General features: G+C 47.9%; 1 protein-coding gene across 2 annotated transcripts in view; it reads left to right on the top strand.

Moving 5' to 3' along the window:
- The window catches only part of USP7 (ubiquitin specific peptidase 7), a 112,876-nt gene that overhangs the window by 46,960 nt on the left and 38,736 nt on the right, over positions 1 to 27,180 (top strand). The window contains exon 1 of one of the 2 annotated variants that reach the window (XM_032392158.1): positions 52 to 180. The exons of the other annotated variant lie outside the window; for it this stretch is intronic. Coding sequence (XP_032248049.1) covers positions 102 to 180 — 79 coding nt within the window. The 5' untranslated portion in view covers positions 52 to 101. Of the gene's footprint in view, positions 1 to 51; positions 181 to 27,180 lie in introns of those variants that run through there. 2 annotated transcript variants of the gene reach the window in all.

Below are 27,180 nucleotides of genomic sequence, written 5' to 3'. Positions count from 1 at the left end.
CGCCGCCGCCGCCGCCGCCGCCCCGGCTCGCCGCCGCCGCCCGCCCGCCGGGCCCGCAGCCCGGGCCACCGGCCGCAGGCGAGGCCCAGGCCGCGGCCGACATGAACCACCAGCAGCAGCAGCAGCAGCAGAAAGCGGGCGAGCAGCAGCTGAGCGAGCCCGAGGACATGGAGATGGAAGGTGAGGCCCGCGGGCCGGCCGCGGCAGGGCCGGGGGGCGCCTTCCATTGTGGCCGGGGGGAGCCGCGGGAGCCACGCGAGGGGCTCGCCATCTTTAAGCAGGCCCCGGCGGCCGCGGGCCTGGGCCTGGCCGGGCCGGGCCCGGCGAGGCTGCACCGTCATGCCGGGCCCGCGCGCGGGGGGCGGCCGGCGGCCCCCTGCCCGGCTCATTGTCCGGGGCGCCTCCCGGCACAAAGCGCCCGCAGCCCGGGCTTGTGAATTAGGGCGCCCCGGCCGCCGAGGGACGAGGCGTGCTCTGGTTGCTGGCGGCCGCCGGCTCGGGAGCCGGGCTCCGGGGGGCCGTGCCCCTTCGCGGGCGTCCCCGGGGCCTGCCTCGTCTGGCCTGGTTCCGGCCGGCGAGCTCGGGGAGCACTCTGGCCCTCCGTGGACGCGGGGCTCGCCCGCACCTGCTCGCGTGCGCTCCCCCGGAGAGCCTGCTGGGGCTACAAGGCGTTCCCTGGGATCGCTTTAAACCGGCACTTCTTAGCGTCGGGCTTCATTTTGAAACACCTGCAAGGAAGGCACATGTTCTCAGTCTTTGGACTGGCCCCGAGTTCTGAGCCGGGCGCTCTTCGTTTCTAAGTTACCTCTTTTGGGGGGCTGTTTGGTGACCTGACTCTGTGCGGTGCAGTCAGCATCCGGCCAGGTGTGCGTTTGAAACTGCGCGAAAGCCCCCGCCGCACATGGCTACCTACAGCCGAATCAAAGCTGACTCCAAAGGTAACTTAATTTTCTGCCCATGTGGCAGCAGTTTTCCCAAGTACTTTTAGATACAAGGTCTTGGTTGTAAAGGTTTGATGTAAAGAGCCTTTGGTTTACATGGCTCGGGCACAGGTGGCCATTGGAAGGCATCTTTTCTCATGGCCCCAACTACTTTAAGGGCAAAGCCAAAGAAGTCTTAAAAGATAGCTTTCTCACCCGCCTTGTTGGGGTGAGACTGGCAGGAGTCAAAAAGGGGGTACCTGAATAAGCGGGGCAGTGAATGTTCTTATTTTGCTTTAAGCAGAGATCTTGGGTTGTATAAATGAATGGAACCTTGCTCAGGAAGCTGAGGCAAAGCACCATTTGTCTTGTGGGGTGGCTACACGTGTGGGGCACTGCACCCTGGTTGGTGGGAACACTTAACCATGACTGGTAATCCCCTGTGAATAACCTGCCAGTAACTGGATGTTCACTGAAAAAATGCCTGCCAGATTGCAGAAGGCAAAGCGGTGGAAATGCCTGCAGAAAGCATTTCCCAGTGGTACTTAACAATGGCAATAATGGGGGACAGGAGAGCCGAGTCCACGCCAAGGACCCGGGCTGTGTATTTCGCTTGGCCTCAGCAAGGCAATAATAGCTTCACCAGAGCTTTTGGCCTGTGTGATTAAACCATCTAGTCGCAGGAATATGTTGCTGAGACAATTTTGTATATTCCTTTTATGCCACATAACAAAAAGGGTTGCTTTTTCAGTTTCCTTTTTGAATATCACTCCGTCAAGACAGAAGTCCAGTAGTGCTAGCATACTTATTGCCCGTTCCATTGTCTCACCACTTTTCAAGTGTTTTTGAACACGAGTGAGAAGTAATAAACATGGACCTCACTGAAGAGCCTATTTCTGGTACAGAACTGTGTGTTTGGGGAAAGAGTCCTGCCCACAAGTTCCAAGGACTTTTCTGTAAGATTGGAGAGTGTAGAAGGGTGGTGGAAGAATTTTCAGAAGTCCATGCATGCTTCCAGTACAACTTTCTTTCCTCCTGGAGTTTTATTTTTTATTTTTTTAAAGATTTTATTTATTTATTTGACAGATAGTGAGAGCAGGAACACAAGCAGGGGGAGTGGGAGAGGGAGAAGCAGGCTTCCTGCCGAGCAGGGAGCCCGATGTGGGACTCGATCCCCAGGACCCTGGGATCATGACCTGAGCCGAAGGCAGACGCTTAACGACTGAGCCACCCAGGCGCCCCTGAAGTTTTATTTTTATATCAAAGTTTGCACTGGAAATGTCACCCCTAAAATCATTAATACGCAGATGCACTAAAATCTCAAAATTGGATGGCGAAGGTTGCGGTTATTAATGCTGATTCCTTAAACTTAAGCTCATTTCTTTTGAGTGGACCTCTGTCCCAGACTCATTATCCAGAAGGTACCCTGTCTCTGTAGGACTTCTGATTGTCAACACCCTGTGAGCACGCACAGGTGTGTGATTTAAAAAAGCTGCCTGTGTCTTAGGCAGTCTATGCCAGCCTTTCTTTTTTTTTTTTTTTTTAAAGATTTTATTTATTTATTTGACAGAGACAGAGATAGCGAGAGCAGGAACACAAGCAGCGGGAGTGGGAGAGGGAGAAGCAGGCTTCCCCTCGAGGAGGGAGCCCGATGTGGGACTCGATCCCAGGACCCTGGGATCATGACCTGAGCCAAAGGCAGACGCCTAACGACTGAGCCACCCAGGTGCCCTATGCCAGCCTTTCTTAGCCTTCCCACTGCTAAAACGTGGTGCTAGGTGTAGATATTGTAGTTGAGGATCCGGAAGCATGAAAGAAACCTTGCTATTAAAAAGCCAGAGGGGTGGGATTTAGTGAATATCAACTCCAGTTGGCTTCATATGCCAGGCTGTGGTAGTGCCTTGAACCTGTTTGGTGTCTTTGCCCTGAGTCCAGTTGAATCAGCAGCTGGAAACTGTCAGGGTTCTGATCAGCTTGAGGAAAGGAAGGCTTTGTCAATGAGGAGCATCATACCCGCCCCTCCTGGGCAGGGCAGGTTTCGAAGGAGCTTGGGAGACTGGTTTGGTTGGTTGTTTTTTTCCTATCAATAGGTCAATGTTAGTTTGCTCTCCTGCTCCACTTTATTGGGATAGCATTTGCTTTCTACTGAACTCTGCACAGTCCTTGCATATCCGTTGGAGAATAACAATGCTCGGGATTAGTTATTTTAAAAATGGCTTGCTCTGAGAAGTTGGGAAAGTTAAGAAGGGTGAAGGGCAGAGAGGAGGAGATGGGGGGACATGCCGACAGTTCATCGGGGTCTGACCACATGCTTCCTGTAAGGCCTGGAGCAGTTGAGCCCCACGTTTCAGGTCGGGAGGCAAATAGAACCGTGGAGCAGTGGCATTATTGGGTCTGGCCAGAAGGAATTTGCTTAGCAGTTTATTCATTGTCTAACTCAGAGGCGGTGCAGGCCCAGGGGCTGAAGGAGTGACTTGCGCAGGCCTCTGCCCCCTGAGTACTTGGAGAGGTGATAATCTGGTCTGTGTTATGCCCGGTCCAGTCAACAGGAAGTTTTCCCAAGGCCTTGTTTCTGCTGCATAGACTGGCTAGCACAAACGTAAATACCCTGATGTTTGTTCCCTGGTTCTTCTGCCCCTGTGAGCAGTCTCTTTCAGAGTGTAATCTCTGCGACTAATGGGGACAGACAGTTTTGTTTGACTTTTTTTTTGTACAACACTCAGACCACTGCTCTCAGGACGCCAAGCTGGGAGCAAATCAATGAGTCGTCTGCAGTTTTTGCAAAGAATTGATCATTGACGTCTGTTTTCTGTCTGGGGGGCAGCAGCCCTGGTGGGTTTGTTTCTTTCAAACTCAGGTAGGTGGAGTTTCAAGTTACTCTACTGCTGAGGCAGGTAGGGAGTTGCCTTGCACACATGCACCCAGGTAAACCAAACGTGTGCATTTTATTCTATCTGAAATGCAAGTTTCCTCTTCAGATTGCACCGTAACAAGACAAAAATCTATGGAATATGAAAGTATTGATTTTTCTCTCACGTTAGTTTTGGTTGGTAAAAGAACTCTTCGAAGCTACAAAATGAAAATCAACTCAGAGAACCCAGAAGAAATAGAGAAAAAATTAGGCCAAACCTAGAAACATCTGACTCTGAGCCTGTCAGGTTTTGATAGGGTTGGAAGTTACTCCCCACAAGCATCAGCCCTCCTGATTTTCTTTGGCTGCTGATTTTGAGTATTGGTGAACAAATAAAAGACTGATAACAGCAAAAATGGGAAGGAAGCGAATATTTTCCTCCTTGATTTTTATTTTTTTGGAATTAGTTTTGTGGAAAGGGAGAAAGGGGCCATTGAGTAAATAGCTCTTCGTGGCAGGGCTGTGTGGTGCCTGTAGGCTTCGGGCCAGGCCTGAGTTTGAGTGTGGACTTTGCCTTTTAATTGTGTGACCTCATGGTGCGTTGCTTAAGCTCTTGGTGCCTCAGTTTTTCTGCATCGTCAAAAAGGAGGTCAGTCCTATCTTGCAAGGTAATTGTGAGGGTGGAGGCACAAAGCACTTGTAAAGTGCCACACACAGAATTGGGAGCGTGGATGTTCAATTCATGGTGTTCCGTGTGGATGGTAAGTATCACACCCGAGGAAGGGATCTACTTAGGAACAAAGCATGTTGTGATTTTCGGTGGTGTGCAGAAAATGCCCTACGGTAATTATATTCTAATGTGGATTAGGAAGAAAACATAACGAGCCTCAATTTAAGCACCATTATGGAATCCTGGGCTTGAGATGCCTCAGTAGCTACTTAAGGTTAATGGTCTAATATTTTAAGAAACATGAAATGGGTAATGGAGGAGACCAGGGGACTCGGGGCATTGTGACACGGGTACTGAAGTGTGCTCAGCTCAGTAACCCTCTGATAAGAGGATTCTTGTTCTTGGATAACTTGTAGAGCATCTAGTGATGAATTTGGAATTGAGAATCAGGTCACCGGGTCTCCAGACTTTGGGAGTCGGCCTTGCATCCTTCTCTCTGGATCCCCACATCCTGTTACCAAGTCCTTTGGGTTTTCCAGCCACCACCCTAAATGAGGTCCCTGTTGCCTCATGCTGGGACCTTGCAATAACCTTCTTACTGGTCTCTGCGTCCATCCTTCCTAAAGCTGACACAGCTATGAAAACACTGCCCACAGACTTGCCATGCCCTGTCACCCCCCTGCTTAAGAGGGCGCAGGTGTGGCTGTCTTCCCTGGATGTGGGAAGTCACACAGTCCAGGCTAGGCCATCAGGATCCTCAGGATTGGTCTTGGCCTCTTTTGTGCTTTGGGCTCCGAGCACACACAGGTTTGTGCTTCATGGGGTGCAGCCCCGGCTTTGGGGCCTCACGCTTGCATAGGCAGTGATGGCTTCTCCTTCTGGAATGCAAACAGAACAGATAGATACCCCAGGATGGTGGTTCAGAACCTGTTCCAGTGCCACCTTCTAAACCAGAAACGTGGTCTCAGCTGCTTGGCTTGCATTAGAGTCATGTAGATCATGTGGTCACCACACTTTCCCACCTCTTCCTCGATGGTGGTTTGTGTGGAAGGTGACTGTCGTTTTTTGTTCAGTGTGTTTGTGGGAGCTCCTCATTCAGGAAACAGCAGTTCTAAGTCCAAACGGTAGAACAGGCGCTGGCTGGCTGGCTGGCTGGCAAGGTGGTGTGTGAAAGAGAAAGCCGCAGCCGTAAACCGATGTTGCTTTGATAGCTGCTAATTCAGTTTTATTGCTTTGAACAATGGCATTTTTGATCCTTTTGGAAAGAAAAGCTTGTTTTCCAGACAAGGGCATTGATGGACTTTCATAAATTACTGAAGGCTTCTTCTGAGTATTTTGAAAGGTGTTTTTGTTGTTCCTGGTTTTTTGGATGAGTAGTATGTATGTAGCCTGGGTATTTGTTTGATTTCCAAGGCAAAGGGATCTTACTCTGGAGACCAAGCGTTGTAACGAGGTATTTAACACGTACTGTGACAGTTAAATGGTGTCACCTGCTTCATGAACTTGTTCTGAACTAATTTGGACTTAAGAAAGTTGGAGGAAGCAGGCTTTTGAGTGTCATGCGTGGGCAAGGGTCAGTTATGCCATTTTTCTAGTAAGTTAACACATGCCTTGGCTAATGAGAAGTCAAACGTGTTGAAATTCTCTTGAAGAGAAGCAGGCCTCCTTCTGAGGGTTGGTGAATTTAACTTGGGAGTTGGGAATGGGGGTAACGAGAAAGTTTCTTATGTCAGGAAATACACTGACCTGGGCAAGAGCTGAGTGCTTCCAGAACATGACGACGGCACGGCTAAGTGAGAGACTAGCAGGAGACTGGGGAGGGAGAGCAGCGTCTGGGAGGACACACCCTGAGAAGTGGTGTCACTGCACGATGTTGGGTTGACGTTGTTGGGTTGACGGGAGCTGGGGATAGAAACCTGCAGGGGGTCACAGTGAGTGCAGAGCTCAGTGCCTGGCGTGGGCTGGCGCCTGGCGTGGGTCGGGCCCTCGCTGGGCTGTGTATATGCTGCCTTATAGCCAATTCTGTTCTTAGGGCAACCTTGAGGTGTGCAGCCCTCCGTTCTGAGGTTGCAGCTGCTAATAGGGACTGAGATGCCCAAGTGTCCTTTAGAAGAGCCCAGGTCACCTGCCTGAGGGACCTTTAGCTTACCCAGTGTTTGAAGTGTGAGTGTTGAGTCCGAGTCTCAAGGTGGTGGTCAGTTCTTTTTATGGGGTGTGTGTGTGTGTGTGTGTGTGTGTCATTGAAAACCTAAGAGCTGTAGAGAAGGAGGTTCCCTTGTGTGCGCACAACTGTTCTGTGTGATTTTCCTGCCTGGCATAGAGTATTCAAAACCCAGGTCCTTCTCTGGTTTGAATTCCATGCCGGTGACTAAATCAGTTTTCCTGGCATCCTGATACTGGTAAGGCAGTGTCTTGCATTATGTGCCAGCCCTCAGAATATCCACCTGGACAAGGTCTAGCTCTCACAGTGAGTTGCTAAACTGGCCTCTGGTGTGGAAATCGGTTGTATGAGTTCATTAAGGTGACCCATATTGCAGAGCGTGGTACGCCCCAGGGTGTCTGGGTGGTAATTGAACTTCTCTCGGCTCCCCTTCCTGCCGCCTGATTCCTAGTACCTTGAGGAGTTGATGGGGGCTTTTTCAGGGGAAACCACGTGCTGTTGCTGTAATATGTGTGCTGAGCAAACCGTGTTACTGGAGGGCCCCCCTTATAAACAGGCTTATGGGCCCTGTGGCTGGGGTTGCAGGTGTATTTCATCAATGCACTTCGGGAATACTTTCTTTTTTTTTTTTTTTTTTTTTAAAGATTTTATTTATTTGACAGAGAGAGAGACAGCAAGAGCAGGAACACAAGCAGGGGGAGTGGGAGAGGGAGAAGCAGGCTTCCCGCCGAGCAGGGAGCCCGATGTGGGACTCGATCCCAGGACCCTGGGATCATGACCTGAGCTGAAGGCAGACGCTTAACAACTGAGCCACCCAGGCGCCCTCGGGAATACTTTCTATCTCAAGGTGCTTAATTGACCCTGTGCAGTGGCTGTCTTAAAACAGGTACCTGTATCCCTTCTTCACTGTTCCTGTGGTTACAGAGCCCAGCTCCTCCTAGTGCTTGCTGCTTACGTTTGGTACTTCTTACATTCTTACCTCAGAGGAGACATTATTCAAAGAAACTGTGTGAAGTGGTTAAAAACATTCCTCAATCCATATTGCTGTTTTGTAACCATCATAGACACTTGTAAGAATTGCCCCCAGTGATTCTCAGCCATTCTCACTTCCATTTTGAGGAGTGTGTTAAGGATTAAGAGGGTGCACAAATAGGGTGGAAAAAGCCTGACTAGCAGAATGCCCTCAGAAGCATCTGGTGGGGGCAGTGGGCAGGGTGCTGTGGCCCCTTTTTGAGCCCCAGCCTTTGGGCTGACCCTCCCTCTCAAGACTGGGAGCTACGGTGGCTAAGGATCTGCTTCTCCTGGATGGGAGCGGTGCGCCGCCCTAGCCAGAAGGAGCCCTCATTTCTCTGAAGCACTGCAGGTCTGCTGGTTCCGAGGAGAACAAATCGAGATCATGTTCCTACTTTAGACCCATCTTTCTCCAGAAATCGACTTGTTTTCATGGGGGGGCAGGGGGAGCCGCATGTGGGGTTGAGACCTGTGCAGTGCCTTGTGGTGGCCACTAGCCGCGGGGCAGCGATTCTAGGTTTAGGATAAAGTTGGGGCACCTAGCTGGCTTAGTCAGTGGAGCGTGTGACTCTTGATCTCAGGGTTGTGAGTTTGAGCCCCATGTTGGGTGTGGGGCTTACGTTAAAAAAAAAAAAAAAATCCCATTCCTCAACCGACTAGCCACATTTCAAGTGTTGAATAGCAACACGTGGCTGGTGGCCACCACATTGGGCATCGCAGGTCCAGGGCACGTCCGTCAATGGCAGAAAGTGTTAGTGGTGGCCGGCGCTGGCCTACATGGTCTCCTCGGTTCCTTGGCTGGAGGGGTTTCTGGTAGCATTGCTATTGCATTGAAACTACAGTGTGTCTTGGAAAAGCTCAGGGAAAATGAACAAAATAGTTCTCGGGGCAAACCCTGTACAGCAGGGCTTGTCCAGTTATTTGTGAAGAACCAGGTTTTTTCCCCTTAATTTCTAGTCCATTGTGGACAGTTTCTAAAACGTTTTTTGTAGAAATACAGTGCAAACAAATTACTTACATGAAATAAAATAGACCCACAAAATACAAGCCCCGGTTGATTATTAAATTCAACAAATGTAAAGTTAACTCTTGAAATCAGTTATTAGAACAAACACACATACGGAGAAAGAAAATTGCAGAAACTGTTTATGTTCATTGAAAGTGTGTGTATAGGTGGTTAATATAAAGAAACTCGATTACACTTGTAACTTTGTCGTTCCACCATGGTAACCAAACACAATTTTGTGTGAAATAGCAATTCCCCATATTGAAAGCCTACATTCACACTTTGAAGGAATGCAGCATACATGAGTAGTTCTTAAAGTAACAAATAATCTTGCTTCCTGCTTGGATGGATGGCACGTCTACTACTCATAGGGGATGATGTTTATTCAGACCATTTCTCTGTTTTGCTAATACTCCTGTGAATCCAGTGCTGCGGATGTACACTGATGCGAATGGGGGTGGGGGTTTAAAGCGATTTTCCAGAATTTTTCTGTGGACAGCTTCAACTGTGTCCTGTTAAACGTATAGCTAAATTACCTTTCATTCAAAGAAATGGGTTGCGTGTGATACCTACTTTTGGGTTACAGTTAGCAAATGAACACGACACTCTCACAAGGTGTAACGTGGTCCTGTTTGACATACCACACCAATTTGACAACACCCCAACTGTCCCATGCTTTGTGTTACAGGAAAGTCAGATTGCTGGAAAGTTTCCACGCGTGGTTCTTCATTGTGCTTTAGGTCCACAGAGGGGCGCCTGTTTGCGGACTCTGCGCAGGGCATGTCATTTTTAGCCCTGTCCTCTTTGCTTGCTTGTTTGGTTTTGGGATCGAGCCTTGCTCCTGACTCCATTGCACCCTAGTGGCAGCAGAGGTGTGCTTGCTGTGGTGCTCACAGAGCGCAGTTTACAGGACAGACATTTAGGATCCCCTTCTCATCTGGCAGGTACGGTGCTGGCAGGGCCCCCCCCCCCCCCCCCCCCCGTGTGACTGCCTGAGCGCAGGTGCCTGGAAACCATGTGTAGGGAAGGCCCTCAGGGGAGGGCTCTGAAGGAGCGGTGGACAGGAGGGGGCTGTGCTACAAAGTAGGGAGGGGACTGGCTCCCCTGGGGAAGGGTGGGTCAACTGAGCCTTTGCTGAGGAGAGGACCACAGCTCAGTTTGAGTAGGGGGCCGCTGGGCTCGTCAGAGGCTGATGTAGAATAGCACGATGAGGTTGGTCAGATCGGGACCTGAATCTGTGGCAGAGGTTTAGGATCTGTGGTAGGTGGAATAATGGCCCCCATAGATGTCCATGTAGAAATCCCTGGGGCATGTGACTGTATTCCCTTACATGGCAAAGGTGATTAAGGATCGCTAATGGGGAGATTATCCAGTGCTACCCAGGTGGGCCCAGTGTAATCGCAAGGGTCCTTACATGTGAAAGGAGGAGGTCCAGATCCGGTGGTGTGGTGTAGGTGTGGTGTGGGAAGGCCATTGCTGGCTCTGAGGACAGAAAGGGGAGCCAAGGAATGGGGGAGGTCTCTAGAAGCTGGAAAAGGCAAGAAAAGAGATTCTCCCCTGGAGCCTCCAGAAGGGAGGCCCGGTGAGCCCCGTTTTCAGACTTCTCATTTCCAGAACTGTAAAAGAATAAGTGTGTGTTGTTTAAGCCACTGTTTATGGTAATCCATTCTGGCCGGGATCAGAAACCAATGCGGGATCCAGGGAAGTGGGTGAGAAGCAGCAGGTGTGTGCCCGATATATGTAGCTGGCCTCAAACCTGTCGGAGGCTTTGGAAAGGCTCGATGAGTGTGTGGCAGCTCACCCTCACTGAGGACTCCTCACTGTGTGCCACGCTGTCCATGTGTTAACTCACGCGCTTCCTACTACAACTCTGAGATAGATGTGTCATCATCCCTGTCTCAGAGCACAACCGGGCACTGACTTGTTACTCAGGGTCAGTGATTCAGGTTCAGGATTTGAACCCATGTGGTCTGACTTCACGGCCATTTGCGATTCATCATACCCAGTAGGCCCCGTTGGTCATAGAAGTTGTGGTTACTGCTGCTTAGTTGAAATCCCTCTGCTGCCTTCTCCCACGTCTCTTACCTCACCGCCCCAAAGTGATGCGCTGTAATTGGGCTTCCTAGTTGAACGTTTTTGTGTGGTTCACCACATGCTTTGAATATAGAAAGTACCTCACTGCCAAGATAGGCTGGGGCCACATGTACAGTTCAGCAAGAGGAATATGGTGGCATAAGAAGATACAGAGTAAAATGTATGAGTTTTTAAAGGTAGATGCCTCCCTCCTTTGAGAATGGAAGTAACTGAATCAGGTATTCAGTAACATGTTAGAATAAGATCCTGAGCTGAAATGAATCATCCCAAAAGCAAACCATTCAGGACTCTGGGTATGTGGAGAGATGAAAAATTGAGAAAGCTTAGTATGAGAAAAAACATACTGCATTTCAGAGCCCCTGATTATGCGGATCTGGGTACCAGAGCCCCGGATTCCTTAAGGAGGCAGGGGCTGGAAGAAGTGGGGTGGCCTGAGTGGCTACTCTTCTTGACCCATTAGCTGCCACCTAGCTGTGTGGCGTTGTTTTTATGGCATATTTTGAATATTTTCCTTTTGGGCCTCTTTCCCTGACAGGGAATTTGGGGGAAAAAAAATACACACACACACACGCACACACACATATAGGCTATTTTGGGAAGCATGTTTGGTTTGGAAAGTGATTGTAGCAGTCAAAAACTATAGAACAGTTTTAAATAAAGAAACGCTTACGTGGCTGGGTGCTAGCTAGTCTTTGCCTATTAAGTAACTGATTGAAGAAAGCTCAAGTGAATGTGGCCTTTTGGTTTTAGTTTTCCTGAACGTCCCCTCTGCCCACACAGCACAACACAAGACTCTGCGTTGTGTGAGCACAGGATCTTTCATTTCTTTCTTTTTTATTTTTATTTATTTGACAGACAGCGAGTGAGCGCAGGAACACAGGCAGGGGGAGTGGGAGAGGGAGAAGCAGGGTTCCTGCCGTGCAGGGAGCCTGATGCGGGACTCGATCCCCAGGACCCCGGGATCATGACCTGAGCCGAAGGCAGACGCTTAACGACTGAGCCACCCAGGTGCCCCCAGGATCTTTCATTTGTATAATTTCCTCCGAAAACATACCTTTTTGGTCATCACGTCAGATGGATGATTTCACTCATGGTGCAGATAATAGATTTAGGATATTTATTGGTCATCGTTGGTGCTTGAATTTCTGCAGGGAAAAAAGAGGAAGATGGGAGACACAAGTTCTGGCCTCAAGGGTCATGGCCAGGGGTGAAGATGTCCAGAAGGAAGGGTAACATGCAGTAAGGCCCAGGCAGCTGTTACCACATTGAGCAGCGCATTAGCAGAATTGAGGCCTTCAAGCGAGTTGACTTGGGGGTGTCTGCAGAAGATGCAGATTAAGTGAGTGGCTCGCGGGTGTCCTAGTTGGGGGTTGTGTGTGCGAATGATCTTTGAGGTGAGCGTCACGATGCCTGGTGACAGTCCCACAGCCTGGTGACAGTCCCACAGCCAGTCCCACAGCTTCTGTATCCGGACACAGCACTGTGTGTGCTCGCCAACCATAGGCGGGTGCTGGTGGTCATCTTGATGGGGAACTCAGTCCCAGCACCGTGGGGTGATCTGGAAAGCATGGTCCCTGCCACACTTCTGTCTTTAGGACGATTCTAGAGTTGGTTATGAATTACCTTGGCAGGTAATTGGGGAGAGGGAGAATTACTACTGCAAATCCCAACGTTTTAGGGCCAGTATTTCTGTGGAAATCAGAGGCTGTTGTTTACAGTCTAATTTCTATTTTGATGAATTAAGTCCTTTCAGTTTTTTTTTTTTTAAGTCCTTTATATTTTTCTTGAAATTCTGTGTTCATTTTGGGTATGTTATCAGAAGGCACTGGTCATAGAATCTGGCTTTCGAGCAGAAAGTGTCTGTCAAGCCCCCTACTCTCATGATGAAGAGACCAAGGCTCCGAGGGATGGAGCTTTTTCTAGACTTACAGCGTCCAGTATTGTAGCCTGTCGTGGCTAAGTAGATTTAAGCTAATTAGAATTAAGTAAAATTAAAAATTCAGTTCCTCAGTCTGACTAGCTATTTTCCAGAGCCTCCATAGCTGCCGCATGGGGGTCGTGGCTTTGGTATTGGATGGCGCAGCTATGGAACGTCTCCATTAGCACAGAACATTCAGTGGGGCAGGGATGGATGCTCTGGAGCCAGCCTATGAGCTGGATTTTAGCTCTGCCTCTCCAGTGCATGCTGCCTTGAACAGGATCGTCTAACATAATGGAAAACCAAGCATTTTCTTCTGTAATTACTGAGGAAGAAGTTTCCCCAAACCGGCTCGGCAAAGTACAGACTTGCTGGTAATCTCTCAATCACCGCCTCAGGCACTGAGGGTGGGGTGGGGTGGGGGTGGGGTGGTTCGCAAAGACGCAGAAGTGATAAGATGTCTTTGCTTAAGGAAAGTCAGCGGGACATAGATAGGTCCTCTGAGCACATAATTACTGCAGGGTAGAAAGTGAGTGCCACCGGAGGTGAAGAGGTAGGGTTCTGGAAGCGAAGAGAAAGATTACATCGGCTGTGGGGAAGCCCCGAGGCCTGGTGTGGTGGTGCTGGGGAGTGGGTTGTGAAGGACAGATGCTTGGATGCCTAGCATGTGAGTTCCATGGAATTGGAGGTGGGAGCCAGAGGCAAGGCTTCCGGTAGTAGAAAAGAGGCACCTTTGTATTTCCTGGACATGTTCATGGTAGTGTAATTAACACGTTGTGTGCTGTTTCTTTGCTTTACTTCCCATCAGACTTTGAGGTCAGAGGACCAGGGGGGAGCCTGAGTAATTTTCTATGCCATGAACAGCACTTTCTCCCCAGTAGTACAGACAGTCCAGGTGCACTACATTTTTGTATTTTATTTTCAGTCAGATGGGAACATGCTACAGTGTTTAATGCAAACTCTTCATTTTACCTGCTTTGGTAACAGTTATAAATGGTTAGATTTCCACCTGCCTTTCTATAAGTCTTTTCGATAAAACGTGTTAGTCACCATGATTTTTTAAAATAGCAACTTCTGTTGAGACGTAATCCACATACATCACCATCTACCCATCGAAAGCATACTGTTCAGTGGGTTCTGGTATATTCACAGCTGTGCAGCTCTCAACAGTCAGATTTTGAACATTTTCATTACCCCCAGATGAAATCCTGTATTCATTAGGGACACTACCCTTCTCCCTGCAGCCTCAGCAACCACCAGTCTCTTCTTTCTTCAGATTTGCCACTTCTGGACATTTCGTATAAATGGAATCATACAGTATGTGGTCTTTTGTGTCCATCTGTTGCACTAAAAGTCCCATCCTCAGGTTTCTCCACGTTGTAGTTGTATCTGTGCATGTGGAACCTCACTGTGGTTCATGTTGGGTCTTGAAGATGCGTGGGCTCTCATGGTTCTGCCATCTGCAGTAGGTTTTATTCAGTATGTTTTAAAGGGACTTGGGGGATGCCTGGGTGGCTCGGTCAGTTAAGCATCTGCCTTTGGCTCAGGTCACGATCCCAAGGTCCTGGGATCAAGCCCTGCATCTGGCTCCTTGCTCAGTGGGGAGCCTTCTTCTCTCTCTCCCTCTTCCTTCCGCTTCCCCGCTTGTGCTCTCTCTGTCAAATAAATAAATCTTAAAAAAAAAAAATAAAGGGACTTGGAACTTTTTGTGGTTATGCATGTGCTTCATTACTAAGTTGAATTAACTGGGTGGTGCAAGGTGGGGATATTACTGTCGTTTGAGGGTTCAAGCAGAGCTGCAGAGTAGCAGTAGAGATGAGGATAAAAGATTGTATTTATTTGAGAGAAAGAGAGTGAGGGAGCACAAGCAGCAGGGGAGCAGCGTGGGGGGGGGGGAGAAGCAGGCTCCTCGCTGAGCAGGGAGTCCAATGGGGGGCTTGATCCCAGGACGCTGGGATCATGACCTCAATCGACGGCAGACGCTTAACCGACTGAGCCACCCAAGCATCCCGGATTTATTTGATTTTACCATGCACAACCGTGGGAGCTGCTGACAGTCTGTTGCTAATGGATCTGCTGGAGGCCATCGGGCATGTAGTCTGCAAGGGAAGATGAGTGGGAGGCAGGGTAAGTGAGGCTGAGCTGGAACCATATCCATGTGAGCCTCTCATGACTTCCAGGTGCCCTAATGACCCAGAAGGCAGAGAAACCCCCAGCCATAAAGGAATGTGGGCTCCTTGACTTCCGCCTTCCAAATTGCTGGCATAGTGCCTCCCAAGTGGGAACTGTGCAAAGTAGGGCATGTAATTCCAGCTTAGCTAACCCGGCACACTACAAATCCACCATTTGGTGTGGTCTTTGGACTATCAAACTTTTTGCTGTCAGGATCCTGTTAACAGTTTAAACAATTTTTTTTTAAAAGATTTTATTTATTTGATGGAGAGAGAGACAGCGAGAGAGGGAACACAAGCAGGGGGAGTGGGAGAGGGAGAAGCAGGCTTCCCGCTGAGCAGGGAGCCCGATGTGGGGCTCGATCCCAGAACCCTGGGATCATGACCTGAGCTGAAGGCAGACGCTTAACGACTGAGCCACCCAGGCGCCCCTACAGTTTTAAAATTGATGAGAACCCCAAAGAGCTTTTAGGTGGGTGGGTTATATTATTTGCTATCTTAAACGCTAAAACTAAGACCAGTCTTACTTATTTAGGAATAATAAACCAGTAACATGGTAACACAAATAACATATGTATTATAGGAAATAAATATTTTCCAAAACGAAAAATTTAATGAGGAATGGCATTATTTTTACATTTTTACAAATTTCCTTATTGTTTGGCTTAATAGAAGACAGCTGGATTCTGCTTTCTCTCTGCCTCTGCTTTCTGTCAGTTGCAGTGTATTTTATTTATTTATTTATTTTTTAAAGATTTTATTTATTTATTTGAGAGAGAGAATGAGAGACAGAGAGCATGAGAGGGAGGAGGGTCAGAGGGAGAAGCAGACTCCCCGCCGAGCAGGGAGCCCGATGCGGGACTCGATCCCGGGACTCCAGGATCATGACCTGAGCCGAAGGCAGTCGCTTAACCAACTGAGCCACCCAGGCGCCCTGCAGTGTATTTTAGTAGAAGTAGAAAACCCAGTCTCTCAGGCATGTAGTTCATAAAGGGAGCGGTAGTTTAATAGCCTTTTCAGATAATTGTGACAGTTTTTTGATATACACCAAATTTGGTAGCTTCTTAAGGTTAATTGCCATGTGTCAGTTTGAAACCCTACGAATTAATTTTTCTATTACATTGAAATTCATTGGTCTTTTAAAAAAGATATTTATTTTTTTTTTTAAAGATTTTATTTATTTGACAGAGACATAGTGAGAGAGGGTACACAAGCAGGGGGAGTGGGAGAGGGAGAAGCAGGCTTCCCTGCGGAGCAGGGAGCCCAATGTGGGGCTCGATCCCAGGACCCCGGGATCATGACCTGAGCCGAAGGCAGATGCTTAACAACTGAGCCACCCAGGCGCCCTGAAAAAGAGATATTTATTTATTTATTTGAGAGAGAGTGAAAACACAAGCGGGGGAGGAACAGAGAGAGAGGGAGAAGCAGACCTGTGCTGAGCGTGAAGCCTGGGACCCTCAGCTCATGGTCTGAGCTGAAATCAAGAGTCAGACGCTTAACCCACTGAGCCACCTAGGCGCCTGTCTTGTACTTCGAATGGACCTTTTCTGTACCATTCATTGGTAATTTGGAAGAGTTTGATTCACTGAGTTACCCAGATCTTCTGAATGTTGACACATTGCATACTGCAGTTACATTTTAAAAAACTGAGTGTAAGTCCCTAAGTCACGTTTATGTGTGGTAGCAGCCTTGTGCTGTTACTTAATTGGGAACAGCGTTGTAGTTATATTTCTAGAAAGCTCATTGGGACAGAGAGCTGTGACTTCTGTTGTGTATGAAAAGTCTTAATACCAGTTGGCAGCATGGGTGCAGATGGTTGGGTGGTAATTAGGGCAGCTAGTAGCTGTCCCCTGTCCCCTGTCCCAGCAGCAGGGTGGCCGCTGCCATGGGGTGGAAGCAGGCCCTCTTGGTTGGCCCCCCTGCGATGGGAAAGTGCCATGGACTGGGGTGTGGGCACCAGATTTGTGCGCTTTCTCCCCCTACATCAAGGTGTATATAAGACGATCCTGTTAAGATGAGTCACAGATTTCACGAGAATTCAAGGAGGGAGCACTTAAACCAAAAATAATTTGTGATTTTGATTATTTTCCTTCCTAACCCTTTATAACAGCTACCATTCCTCTTGTTAATATTTGTTTTGTTTGTATCGTCCCCCCCCCCCCATTTTCTCCATTTCCCAGTGGCTTGTGTGGAACAGTTGGTACTCACTGGGAAATTATTCTGGATTTAAACACGATTGGTAAAACAGCACACCATGTTTATGCACCTCAGTTTAGTGGCACATAGTATGTGCGTATTCTTAAACCCGTGTTTCAGTACATACGTGCTTTCAGTTCTGTTCTCATCTCCCACTTCCCTGGATCCTTGACATTTGCAGCTCCCTCTCCCCCAAAAGAACAGATTTTGATGCAAACATTTGTGTACTGCTTTGTACAAGACCATCTGAAGGTCTTGGGGCAAAGAAGAGTCAGACTGTACACTTTTTGGTATAAAATCCTTCAGTTCTCTTTTCCCAAATAGTTAAAAGATCTGAAACCATATATCAAGGGAGTGTTTATTTATTTAATTTTTAAAAAAATTTTTAAAGATGTTATTTATTTGTCAGAGAGTGAGAGTGCGCACAAGCAGGGGGAGTGGCAGAGGGAGTGGCAGAGGGAGAAGCAGGCTCCCTGCTGAGCTAGGAGCCCTATGTGGGACTCGATCCCAGGACCCTGGGATCATGACCTGAGCCCAAGGCAGACGCTTAACCGACTGAGCCACCCAGGCGCTCCAAGGGAGTGTTATTTAAAGAGTCAGTGAGGGCGCCTGGGTGGCGCGACTGCTTTCGGCTCAGGTCATGATCCTGGAGTCCCGGGATCGAGTCCCGCATCGGGCTCCCTGCTCGGCGGGGGGGAGTCTCCTTCTCCCTCTGACCCTCCTCCCTCTCATGCTCTCTGTCTCTCATTCTCTCTCTCTCAAATAAATAAAATCATAAAAAAAGCTCACTTACTTAAATTTATAAAAAAAAAAAGTGAATTATTTCTTCTCTCTGCCCTATAGGTGTTTTTTTTCCCCTTTTATTTTTTAAATTACTATAAAGGAAAATTGACTTTGGGGGGGGGGGGTTCTGTGAATTTAACACCTGTATAGATTTGTGTAACCACTACCACAATCAGGATATGGAGCAGTTCCCTCGCCCCAAAACACCCCTTGGGCTTTTCCGGGTAGTCACATCTTCCACCTACTGCAAACCCCTGGCAACCACGGATGTGTCCTCGGTCCCTTACCGTTTGCCATTTTGCAAATGTCATGTAAATGGAATCGTATAGCATGTAACCTTTTAGATGGGCTGCTTTCTTCAGAGTAGCATCCAGGCTAGGTGTTTCAATACTTCATTCCCGTATATGGCGAGCAGTGTTCCCGTGTACATGCACACCACACTTTATCCCTGCTCCCACTGAAGGACATCTGTCTGGCCTCCAGAGTTGGGCCGGTATGAATGAAGCCTCTCTAAATATTTGTGGCAGGTTTTGTGTGGATGTGAGTTTTCCTTTCTGTAGAGTAAGGTGCAGAATTGTTGGGTTGTCTGGCACAGTATGCTTAACCTTACAAGAAACTGCCGAACTGTTCCCAGACCACTGTGCCGTCTTGCGTCCCATATCAGCGTATGAGAGAGCCAGTTGATCCACACCCTTGTCAGCACTTGATATTGTCAGTACTTTGAGTTTTAGGCACCTTAATAGTTGGGCAGTAATATGCTATTGTGGTTCTGATTTGCACACAACTAACAGCTGCCGGGCATACAACTCTCCACATGTTGATTTGCCATCCCTCTGTTGTGTTGGAAGTGTGTCCTGAGTATTGGGTTGTTTATTGCTGTCAAGTGTTGAGCTCTTTATCTATTGGGGACACAAGTCCTTTGTCAGGGGGGTGATTTGCACGCATTTTCTCCTAATCTGTAGTTTGTCCTTTCTCATAATGGTGTCCTTCTGGAGCAGAACCTTTTAGTTTTAAAAGTGAAGTCTAGTTTGTCAAAATGTTCTTGTATGGATTCTTTGCCCTACCCCACGTGTTTCCTTCTTAAAGTCTTAGGGGGTTAAATTTTATATTTATATCTAAGATCTGTTATCAGTTACTTTTTGCATAAGGTGGGGGGTTGAGGTTCCTTTTTGTGGCCTGTGGACGTGCAGCTGTTGCTTGACCATTTGTTGTAAAGACCATTCCTTTCCATTGAATTGCTTACTCCTTTGTCAAAAACAGTAGCATTGTGCAGGTCTGTTACTGGGCTCTCCTGTGCCATTCGCGTGCTCATCCCTTTGCTAAGACAACTCTCTCTCTGATTATTCTGGTTGCCATGTTGATTACTGAAGCTTTGGAGTGAGTATAATTAGGTGGTGTTATTCCTCAGACCGTGTTCTTTCCAAAATTGTTTATTTGCTGTATTTCCTTCATTTTTCCATTAAAACTTAGAATCAGCTTGTCTGTAAGTGTAAAAAAATTCTCAGGATTTTGATTGGAATTGTGTTCAGACATAAAGATGAATTTGTAGAGAGCTGATATCTTGACTAGGAAGGAGTCTTTCCACGAACATGGTGTCTCCTATTCTAATGACCCTTCCTCTTGAATGTCCAGTTCTCACAGGGGACGTTGCTTGCCCACAGCAGATGGTCAAGGTTTCCACTGGTTTGTAGACTGAAGTGTCACCTCCCCATCATTTTCTTTTCTTTTTTTTCTTTTTTTAACAAAACCCAATTTCCTTTGCTGTTCTCTGGGAAACTAGTCTCCCTCCCAGGAACTCTTAAAACAATTTCTGTGGCCACTAGTGTTTTTTTTTTTTTTTTAAGATTTTATTTATTTATTTGACAGAGAGAGAGATAGTGAGAGACTGAGAGAGCACAAGCAGGGTGAGCAGCAGGCAGAGGGAGAGGGAGAGGCAGGCTCTCTGCTGAGCAGGGAGCCCGATGCGGGACTCGATCCCAGGACCCTGGGAACACGACCTGAGCCAAAGGCAGCCGCCTAACCGACTGAGCCACCCAGGCGCCCCCCCCCCCCCCTTTTAAAGATTTTGTTTATTGTCAGAGAGCACACAAGCAGTGAGAGTGGCAGGCAAAGGGAGAAGCAGACTCCCCGCCGAGCAGGGAGCCTGATATGGGACTCGATCCCAGGACCCTGGGATCATGACCTGAGCCGAAGGCAGTTGCTTAACCGACTGAGCCACCCAGGTGTCCCGCCACTAGTGTTTTAAAAGGTCTTGAATGTGGCTGTTTCTTGATAGCCCTGGTGGGTCCCCTCAAAAGGAGGGTGAGGAGGAGGTATGGTGAGTGGTAGTCTGCCTGCACCAGTGTGTCAAAGAAACCAGAAACAACTTAGCGTTCTATCCTACGTTGCTATTTATTTGTTTGTTTGTTTATTTTTAAAAGTTCTATCCCCAGCCTGGGGCTTGAACTCTTGACCCCACAGAGATCAAGAGCCCCTTGCTCTGCCAACTGAGCCAGCCAGGTGCCCCTCTAGGTTGCTGTTTGTGGTTTTATTCAAATAGAGGAACCCATTTGAAATGGCTGTGTTTGACTACTTTTTAAAAGGTTTAATTAGCACAATCAAGTTTGCTTAAAATCTCTCCTCTGTATTCGACCAGCCCCAGCGCCTAGACTCCCCCCCCTTTTTTTAAACTAGTTCTTAAGGAAAACCTGGACATTTAAGAAGATGCTGCCATCTGCCAAGGTGTAAACAGACTTTCCAGGCCACACATAGTTGAGGCAATCTCTTTGTTCCGTGACTGTTCTAGGACCCCCACTCCCTCCTGACTCCAGATACGCAGCTGGTGCGTCTTCTATGGACTTTTGGGCTGGTGTCATGCCTTAGGAAGTACTTGGTTTGTACCTTTTACACCATGGTTTGCTTTGCTCTGTGTGTGTTTGTTTACTTTGTTAGAAAGTAGTACATATTCTCTGAACCATTCAAACAATATGGAAGCAAGAAGGCAAGAAAGAAAGACCCCATTCCTCAGAAGTAAGCGTTGTGTACTTAATGTATGGTGGGTCTTTGTCCTGGGTACGCGCATGTAGCCTCACTCATTTCGGGAGGACATCCTGGTGACTCACTCAGTGACTCCTCTCTGGGTGGGCATTCTCCCTTACTACAGTTTACTTTCTTTAATAAGTGTAGAGTGAACTTCCACACATAAGTAAATTTTGTAGATAATTGAAATTTTAAAATACCAAAATGTTTAGTACTCTTCTTAGAGAAATACTGCAAAAAGTGGAACAAATATGTTCCAGCTGACGTGACTCAGTTGTTTAGTATGCACATCATTTACTATTCAGGAGCCCTCAGCAGTAGTTGTGATTGTGGAACTCTTTGCCCCATGCAAAATGGCCCGTTTCTATTAAGTTCTGTCTCTCCAATATTTTTGTTATTTATTTATTTATTTCTTTATTTTTTTTAGATTTTATTTATTTGACAGAGAGAGACACAGTGAGAGAGGGAACACAAGCAGGGGGAGTGGGAGAGGGAGAAGCAGGCTTCCCGCCGAGCAGGGAGCCGGATGCGGGGCTCGATCCCAGGACTCCAGGCAGAAGCTTAACGACTGAGCCACCCAAACGCCCCGTGTTTTTTATTTATTTTTTAAATATTTATTTATTTGAGATAGAGCATGAATGAGCTGGGGGAGGGGCAGAGGGAGAAGCAGACTCCCCGCTGAGCAGGACTCGGGGATCATGACCTGAGTTGAGGGCAGATGCCCATCCGACTGACTCTGTCTTTTTATTTTTTATTTTTTTTTAAAGATTATTTATTTATTTGAGAGAGAGAGAATGAGAGAGAGCAAGCACATGAGAGGGGGGAGGGTCAGAGGGAGAAGCAGACTCCCTGCCGAGCAGGGAGCCCGATGCGGGACTCGATCCAGGGACTCCAGGATCATGACCTGAGCCGAAGGCAGTCGCTTAACCAACTGAGCCACCCAGGCGCCCCCTGACTCTGTCTTTTTAAATACAGCTTCATTAAGATATAATTCACCTTGCACTTCACTCATTTCAAGTGTACAATGCTGTGGCTTTTCGCATATTTACAGAGTTGTGCAGTTGTCACCACAGTCAGTTTTGCAAGATTCTTAGGCCAAAAAGAAATGTTTGCACTCCCTAGCCAGGACCCCTCCTGCCTTCCTGTCCCCCAGCTCCAGGCAGCCGCTGATCAGCGTTCTTTTTTTTTTTTTTTTAATTTTTTATTGTTATGTTAATCCCCATACATTACATCATTAGTTTTAGATATAGTGTTCCATGATTCATTGTTTGTGCATAACACCCAGTGCTCCATGCAGAACGCGCCCTCCTCAATACCCATCACCAGACTAACCCATCCTCCCACCCCCCTCCCCTCCAGAACCCCCAGTTTGTTTTTCAGAGTCCATCGTCTCTCATGGTTCGTCTACCCCTCCGATTCCCCCCCCCTTCATTCTTCCCCTCCTGCTACATTCTTCTTCTTTTTTTTTTCTTTCTTAACATATATTGCATTATTTGTTTCAGAGGTACAGATCTGAGATTCAACAGTCTTGCACAATTCACAGCGCTTACCAGAGCACATACCCTCCCCAGTGTCCATCACCCAGTCACCCCATCCCTCCCACCCCACCCCCCACTCCAGCAACCCTCGCTGATCAGCGTTCTATAGATTTGCCTGTTCTGGGCACTTCCTACTGTATGTAACCCTTAGTATTAATGGGCATTTATGTTGTTTTTAACTTTTCTCTAAAAAATGGTGCTTCACTGTAAGAAATATGCTTGTGTAGATCTTCGGGCATGGATGCTGGTTTTCTTTGGAATAGGTTCCTAGGAATGACATTAGAGTAAAAGGATATTGGGCTTTTTGGTTTTGATACATACAGCCTTTGGGTTGAATAGTTGACAGCCATTTGACACCACTGATTTTGTGAGACCCTCCGCATCAGTGGGCATTTTCTATATTTTTCTCTGTTAATCTGGTAGATAAAAAATGGTATCGCCTGAGTTAGGGAAGCTGAGCATATATATTAGTCGTTAGTGTTTTTTAAAAATTTCTCCTTTGTGGTAATTGGGCTGCTGCTTGAGTTTTAGGAACTGTGTGTATTCTGGGTATTAATCCATTGTGTGATGCAAATACTTCCTACCTTCATCCTGTGGCTTCCCTGAAGCTCTGTCTCTGCTGGGTGTGCCGGGACTTCCTTTTCTTTCCCACAAGTGGTCTGTGCTATGCAAGCTAGCAGATGATACCGTTTCTCTTTTTCTGTGGAACAAGACGGTATGTGTGAGCAAGCAACACAGAATTGCAGGCTCTTCGGTCGTGCAATTGTAGCTCCTCGGTGCCTGCCGGCATTCACACTCACACCAGTCACGGGAGTGTGTGACAAGACTGGCAGTTAGGGCAAGCCTCTCGGGGACCGATGAGTTTTACATAATGAAGCCAAACTGGAGGCCCCAAACAAATATTTTTATTTAAGGTACACAAATTCATAGGTGGCTGTCTTTGGGGATTTTATTTTTATATATCTAATTTAAATCTGGATTATTTCAGAGTATAGAACTAGCTGTCAGGTCTCAACACAGTGCGTCTGCTTTGAACTGTCAGGCTCCATGACTTAGAAGTGGTGTGGACACTGCCCTTGGGCTCTGTAGTGGCCCACCAGAGGCAGAGGACCAAAGAAGTCCCTGGTTAGTAGGACAGGACTGCCACCTGGAAGTGGGCTCCCAGCCAGCCTCATGGGGGATGCATGTGGCCAAATTGTATATAAAATCATACAAGTCATAAAACCAGACCACTTTAGAGTTGCGGTATTGATTAAGCCATGGTTTCATTGTTAACAATACTGCCAATCTGGCAGGCTAGCCCTGAGGGGCAAGATAGTAAAAAACAATAATAAAACCAAACCACCTCATCTGCATCCTCTGGGGAGTGGCCAGTGGAGCTCCTGCCTGTGATAGCTGGGACAGGCTTGACCAGGTGGGTGCTTGGTGGTGGCAGCCCTGGTCTGAGCACTGGACATCTCAGGTTGAGCACCAGGAGGTTGGTTCTTTTGTCTCAGTGCCCTGAAAGTCCTGGGAGGCTTGCCCAGCGAGCGGGAACATTTGAAAACAGAGTCCTTATCATAGCCTTCAGGGCCCTCCATGGCCTTGGCCCTTGCCCGCCTTCTGTCTGAACCTCATCTCCCACCTTTTCCCTCGCCCAGTGCCCTTGTCCCTGTTGGCTCTGTCCAGAGTGTGCTTCTCTAGGATCTCTTCCATCCTGGCTCCTTTTCATTCTGTGGTTCCACCCGGATGTCACCTCTTCCTTCAAGGCTAGTGTTCCTGCAGCTCCGTGACCGGACTCTGTTTTCCCCTCTGTTGCAGTTATCCCCTCTTGTCTCCTCCCACAAGAAAGCGAACACCAGGACACCCGGGGGCTTATCTCTCTGTTCCTCCTGAACCCCAGGGCCCAGCCCAGCTCTGGGCACATAGGAGACACTTGATAAGTAGGTTGACTACCTACTGAGAAGGGAGCTGGCTCTGCCCAGCCCCACTGGAAATGAAGGCCTTTACCTCTCAAGTTATTCCTGCCTGGAAAAGACAGAGTGTGCAGCAAGGAAGTAATTAAAATATTGTCTTAGTTGGTAGTTACTGTCTTTGCAGGCACATTGGGCATGCCAGTGTTTTAGGGAGATATGTTGAATCCTGGTAATGTAATGATAATGGATTAGAAAGGATCTTTTTGAAGCACAGTTGGAAGTTTTCCATTTAGGACCACATTCAGAAACTGCTTCTGAGAGGCTCCCCTTTCCTTGCCAGGCACAGAGAGCAGTCAGGGGACCATCTGTGTTTCCTCACGGCTCCTGGGTGTGTGGTCTTTGTGACTGGGGAGGCAAACATGGCAAACAGGCAGTGTTCCTGGTCAGCACCCACTTCTTGCACAGTCACAGGTGACTGTGAGGGGTATTCACCTTCAGGAACCACCGATTTCTGGAAAAGAGAAGGCCAGTTGCAGCTGGGCTGTGAGCAGACCCACCATCCTCACTTCATTGTCTCCTTGGGAGACTGTCACCCCTTTGTGACCCCCAGGTTCTGTCCAAGGTCTGGAGATGGTCCATGGTTCTGCCTGAGGCCCCGTGTTGCCTTAGAGGAATCCCCCCCCCCCCCCAGCCTGGAGTTGACTCCACAGCCCCCGAGGCTCCCATGTACTCTGTTTGCCAGGAGCTCTGTTTGCCAGGAGCGTTTCCCGGCTTTCAGGGGTTCTGGTTTCTGAGGGAGTGCACCATCTTACCGCCTGTGAGACCCTGATTCCAGGGATACCCTCATCCCCTTGGAGCTCCCCGCCTCTTCCTGCCCTGCAGGGGTCTTGACAGGACTGCCTCCTCACTGACGCTTGCTGGTCCCACACATCATTCGCCCAGTCTGTCTCCTGGACTGCCTCCCTTTATAGCTAGCCCCAACAGCTGCACTCTTCCCCTCACTGTTGGGTTCTCAGCTGTCACTTTCCTCCGCTCATTGAGCTTAGAGCTAGGGCCTGTACGTTAGGATTTATACTGTGGACCACAACATCAGCACATGAATTTTATTTGAATTCTCCAAAGGAAGAATGAAGGAGTTGTGTCTAAGAGTTGGAAGAGCTCTCCTGAACGGTGCATGAATGTTGTGCAGGACATGGGTCATCTGATGGATCGCTTGGTGTCACTTGGCAGCCTTGTGGTCTTAGATTGCTCTGCTCTGCCACTCATTGTCATTGGGAAGAGTTTGGCTAACTACTTGGGGGGGGGGGTTCCGATGTGTTTGGGAAAGATGATCTCTGGTGATAAAATGCAGCAGGACAAAAATCATAATACAGATGGTCACGTCATTCAAGTGGCAAAAAACAAAAATAGGTAACTGGAGGCAGTCATGGTTGGGGAATGGTTGAGTAAATCATGGCATGTTATGGCGCTATTCAGAATTAAATTCCTATGCATATTTATACCTACTTGGGGTAGCTCTAGTTTATTTGTGTAATGTGAATACCATTTTTTGTTCATGAGAAAATGCATGTACATTGTTGCATATGCATATATAGGAACAGTGAGGACGCCTGGAAAGGGACGCATGAGACCGTGGCTTCCTTCATGTTAGGATTGGGAGTGGAGGAATCATTTCCCCTTATTCATCTCTGTACTGCTCGCTTTGCTACTGTGAGCATTTCATTCTTTCAAATCCAGAAGTAAAAATAAATACAGAACCAGGACCTGCACAAAATTGTTTATAGCAGCTTTATTTGTGATAGCCTCAGATTGGAAACAACCCAGGTGTTTGCAGGTCACATGGTGTGTCCCTGCCATGGAATCCTGCTCAGCAATATAAAGAAACCAGTTGTTGACCTGAGTCTCAGGGGAATTATGCTGAGTGACAGAAGGCATTCCAAAAGGTTATATACCGTGTTCATTTATATAACATTCTTAAAATGAAAAATTATGGGGATGGAGAAGATTTGTCGTTTCCAGGAGTTATGGGAGGGGAATGTGCACAAGGGGGGTGGGGGTTTCTTTGAAAGGGCTCAAGGGTCCTTGTGTTGGAACTGTTCAGCGTCTTTCCTGGGTGGACACACATACACGTGTCTTAAGAGTGCAAGTGAACAGGAATAGGATTAGTGTGTTGAGTCAACGTTGGTGTCCTGGTTATGAATCGTACTATGATTTTGCAAAATGGTACCGGGGGAACTGGGTGAAAGGAAGTGGATCTCTATTATTTCTATAATAATTGTGAATCTACAGTTATCTCAACAGTATGTTTAATAAAGAATGAAGTCAGGGCGATCTAATAGGAATTTGCAGGGGTATAGGTTATGTTGGGAGTAGGCACTTAATAAAGCATATACAGAAATTCAACCTTTAAAGCAGCATTATGCTGGGGCGCCGGGTGGCTCAAGTCAAGTTTGGCATCCAACTCTTGGTTTCAGCTCAGGTTATGATCCTCAGGATCGTGAGATGGAGCCCCGCATTGGGCTCTGCACTCAGCAGGGGAGTCTGCTTGACGTTCTCTCTCTCTCTGCTCCTCTCCGTGTACTTGCTCATGTGCTCGCTCTTAAATAAATAAATAAGTAAATCTATATCAACAACAACAACAACAACACAAAACAGCATTGTGCCTCTTTACTCAGGACTTTTTCCTTCTTCATTTCTTCCTGACTGGTGCCTCTGGGTTCCTTTGGGGCCTCCATCTAACTTGTACTTTGACTGAGGAGTGAGTACTCCTCCTGGAGGACAGACCATGTGGGCAGAGCCGGTCTTTTAGAGGAAGAACAGAGAATGTGGACCCGGCTCCCCTGGGGGCAGTGCCCCACATCCAGCTGTAGCCTTAAGCCAGTGGGTAAAGTGAGCTTGTGGTCATCACCTGCATGTCTGCACTGGGCCCGGCACTCAGTAGGGAGTCA

This window comes from Phoca vitulina, unplaced genomic scaffold (assembly GCF_004348235.1).
Source record: "Phoca vitulina isolate PV1807 unplaced genomic scaffold, GSC_HSeal_1.0 scaffold66, whole genome shotgun sequence".
In the NCBI taxonomy this organism is placed as follows: Eukaryota; Metazoa; Chordata; class Mammalia; order Carnivora; family Phocidae; genus Phoca; species Phoca vitulina.
Note: the sequence above shows the minus strand (reverse complement) of the source record. Positions and strands in the feature narration are given on the sequence as shown.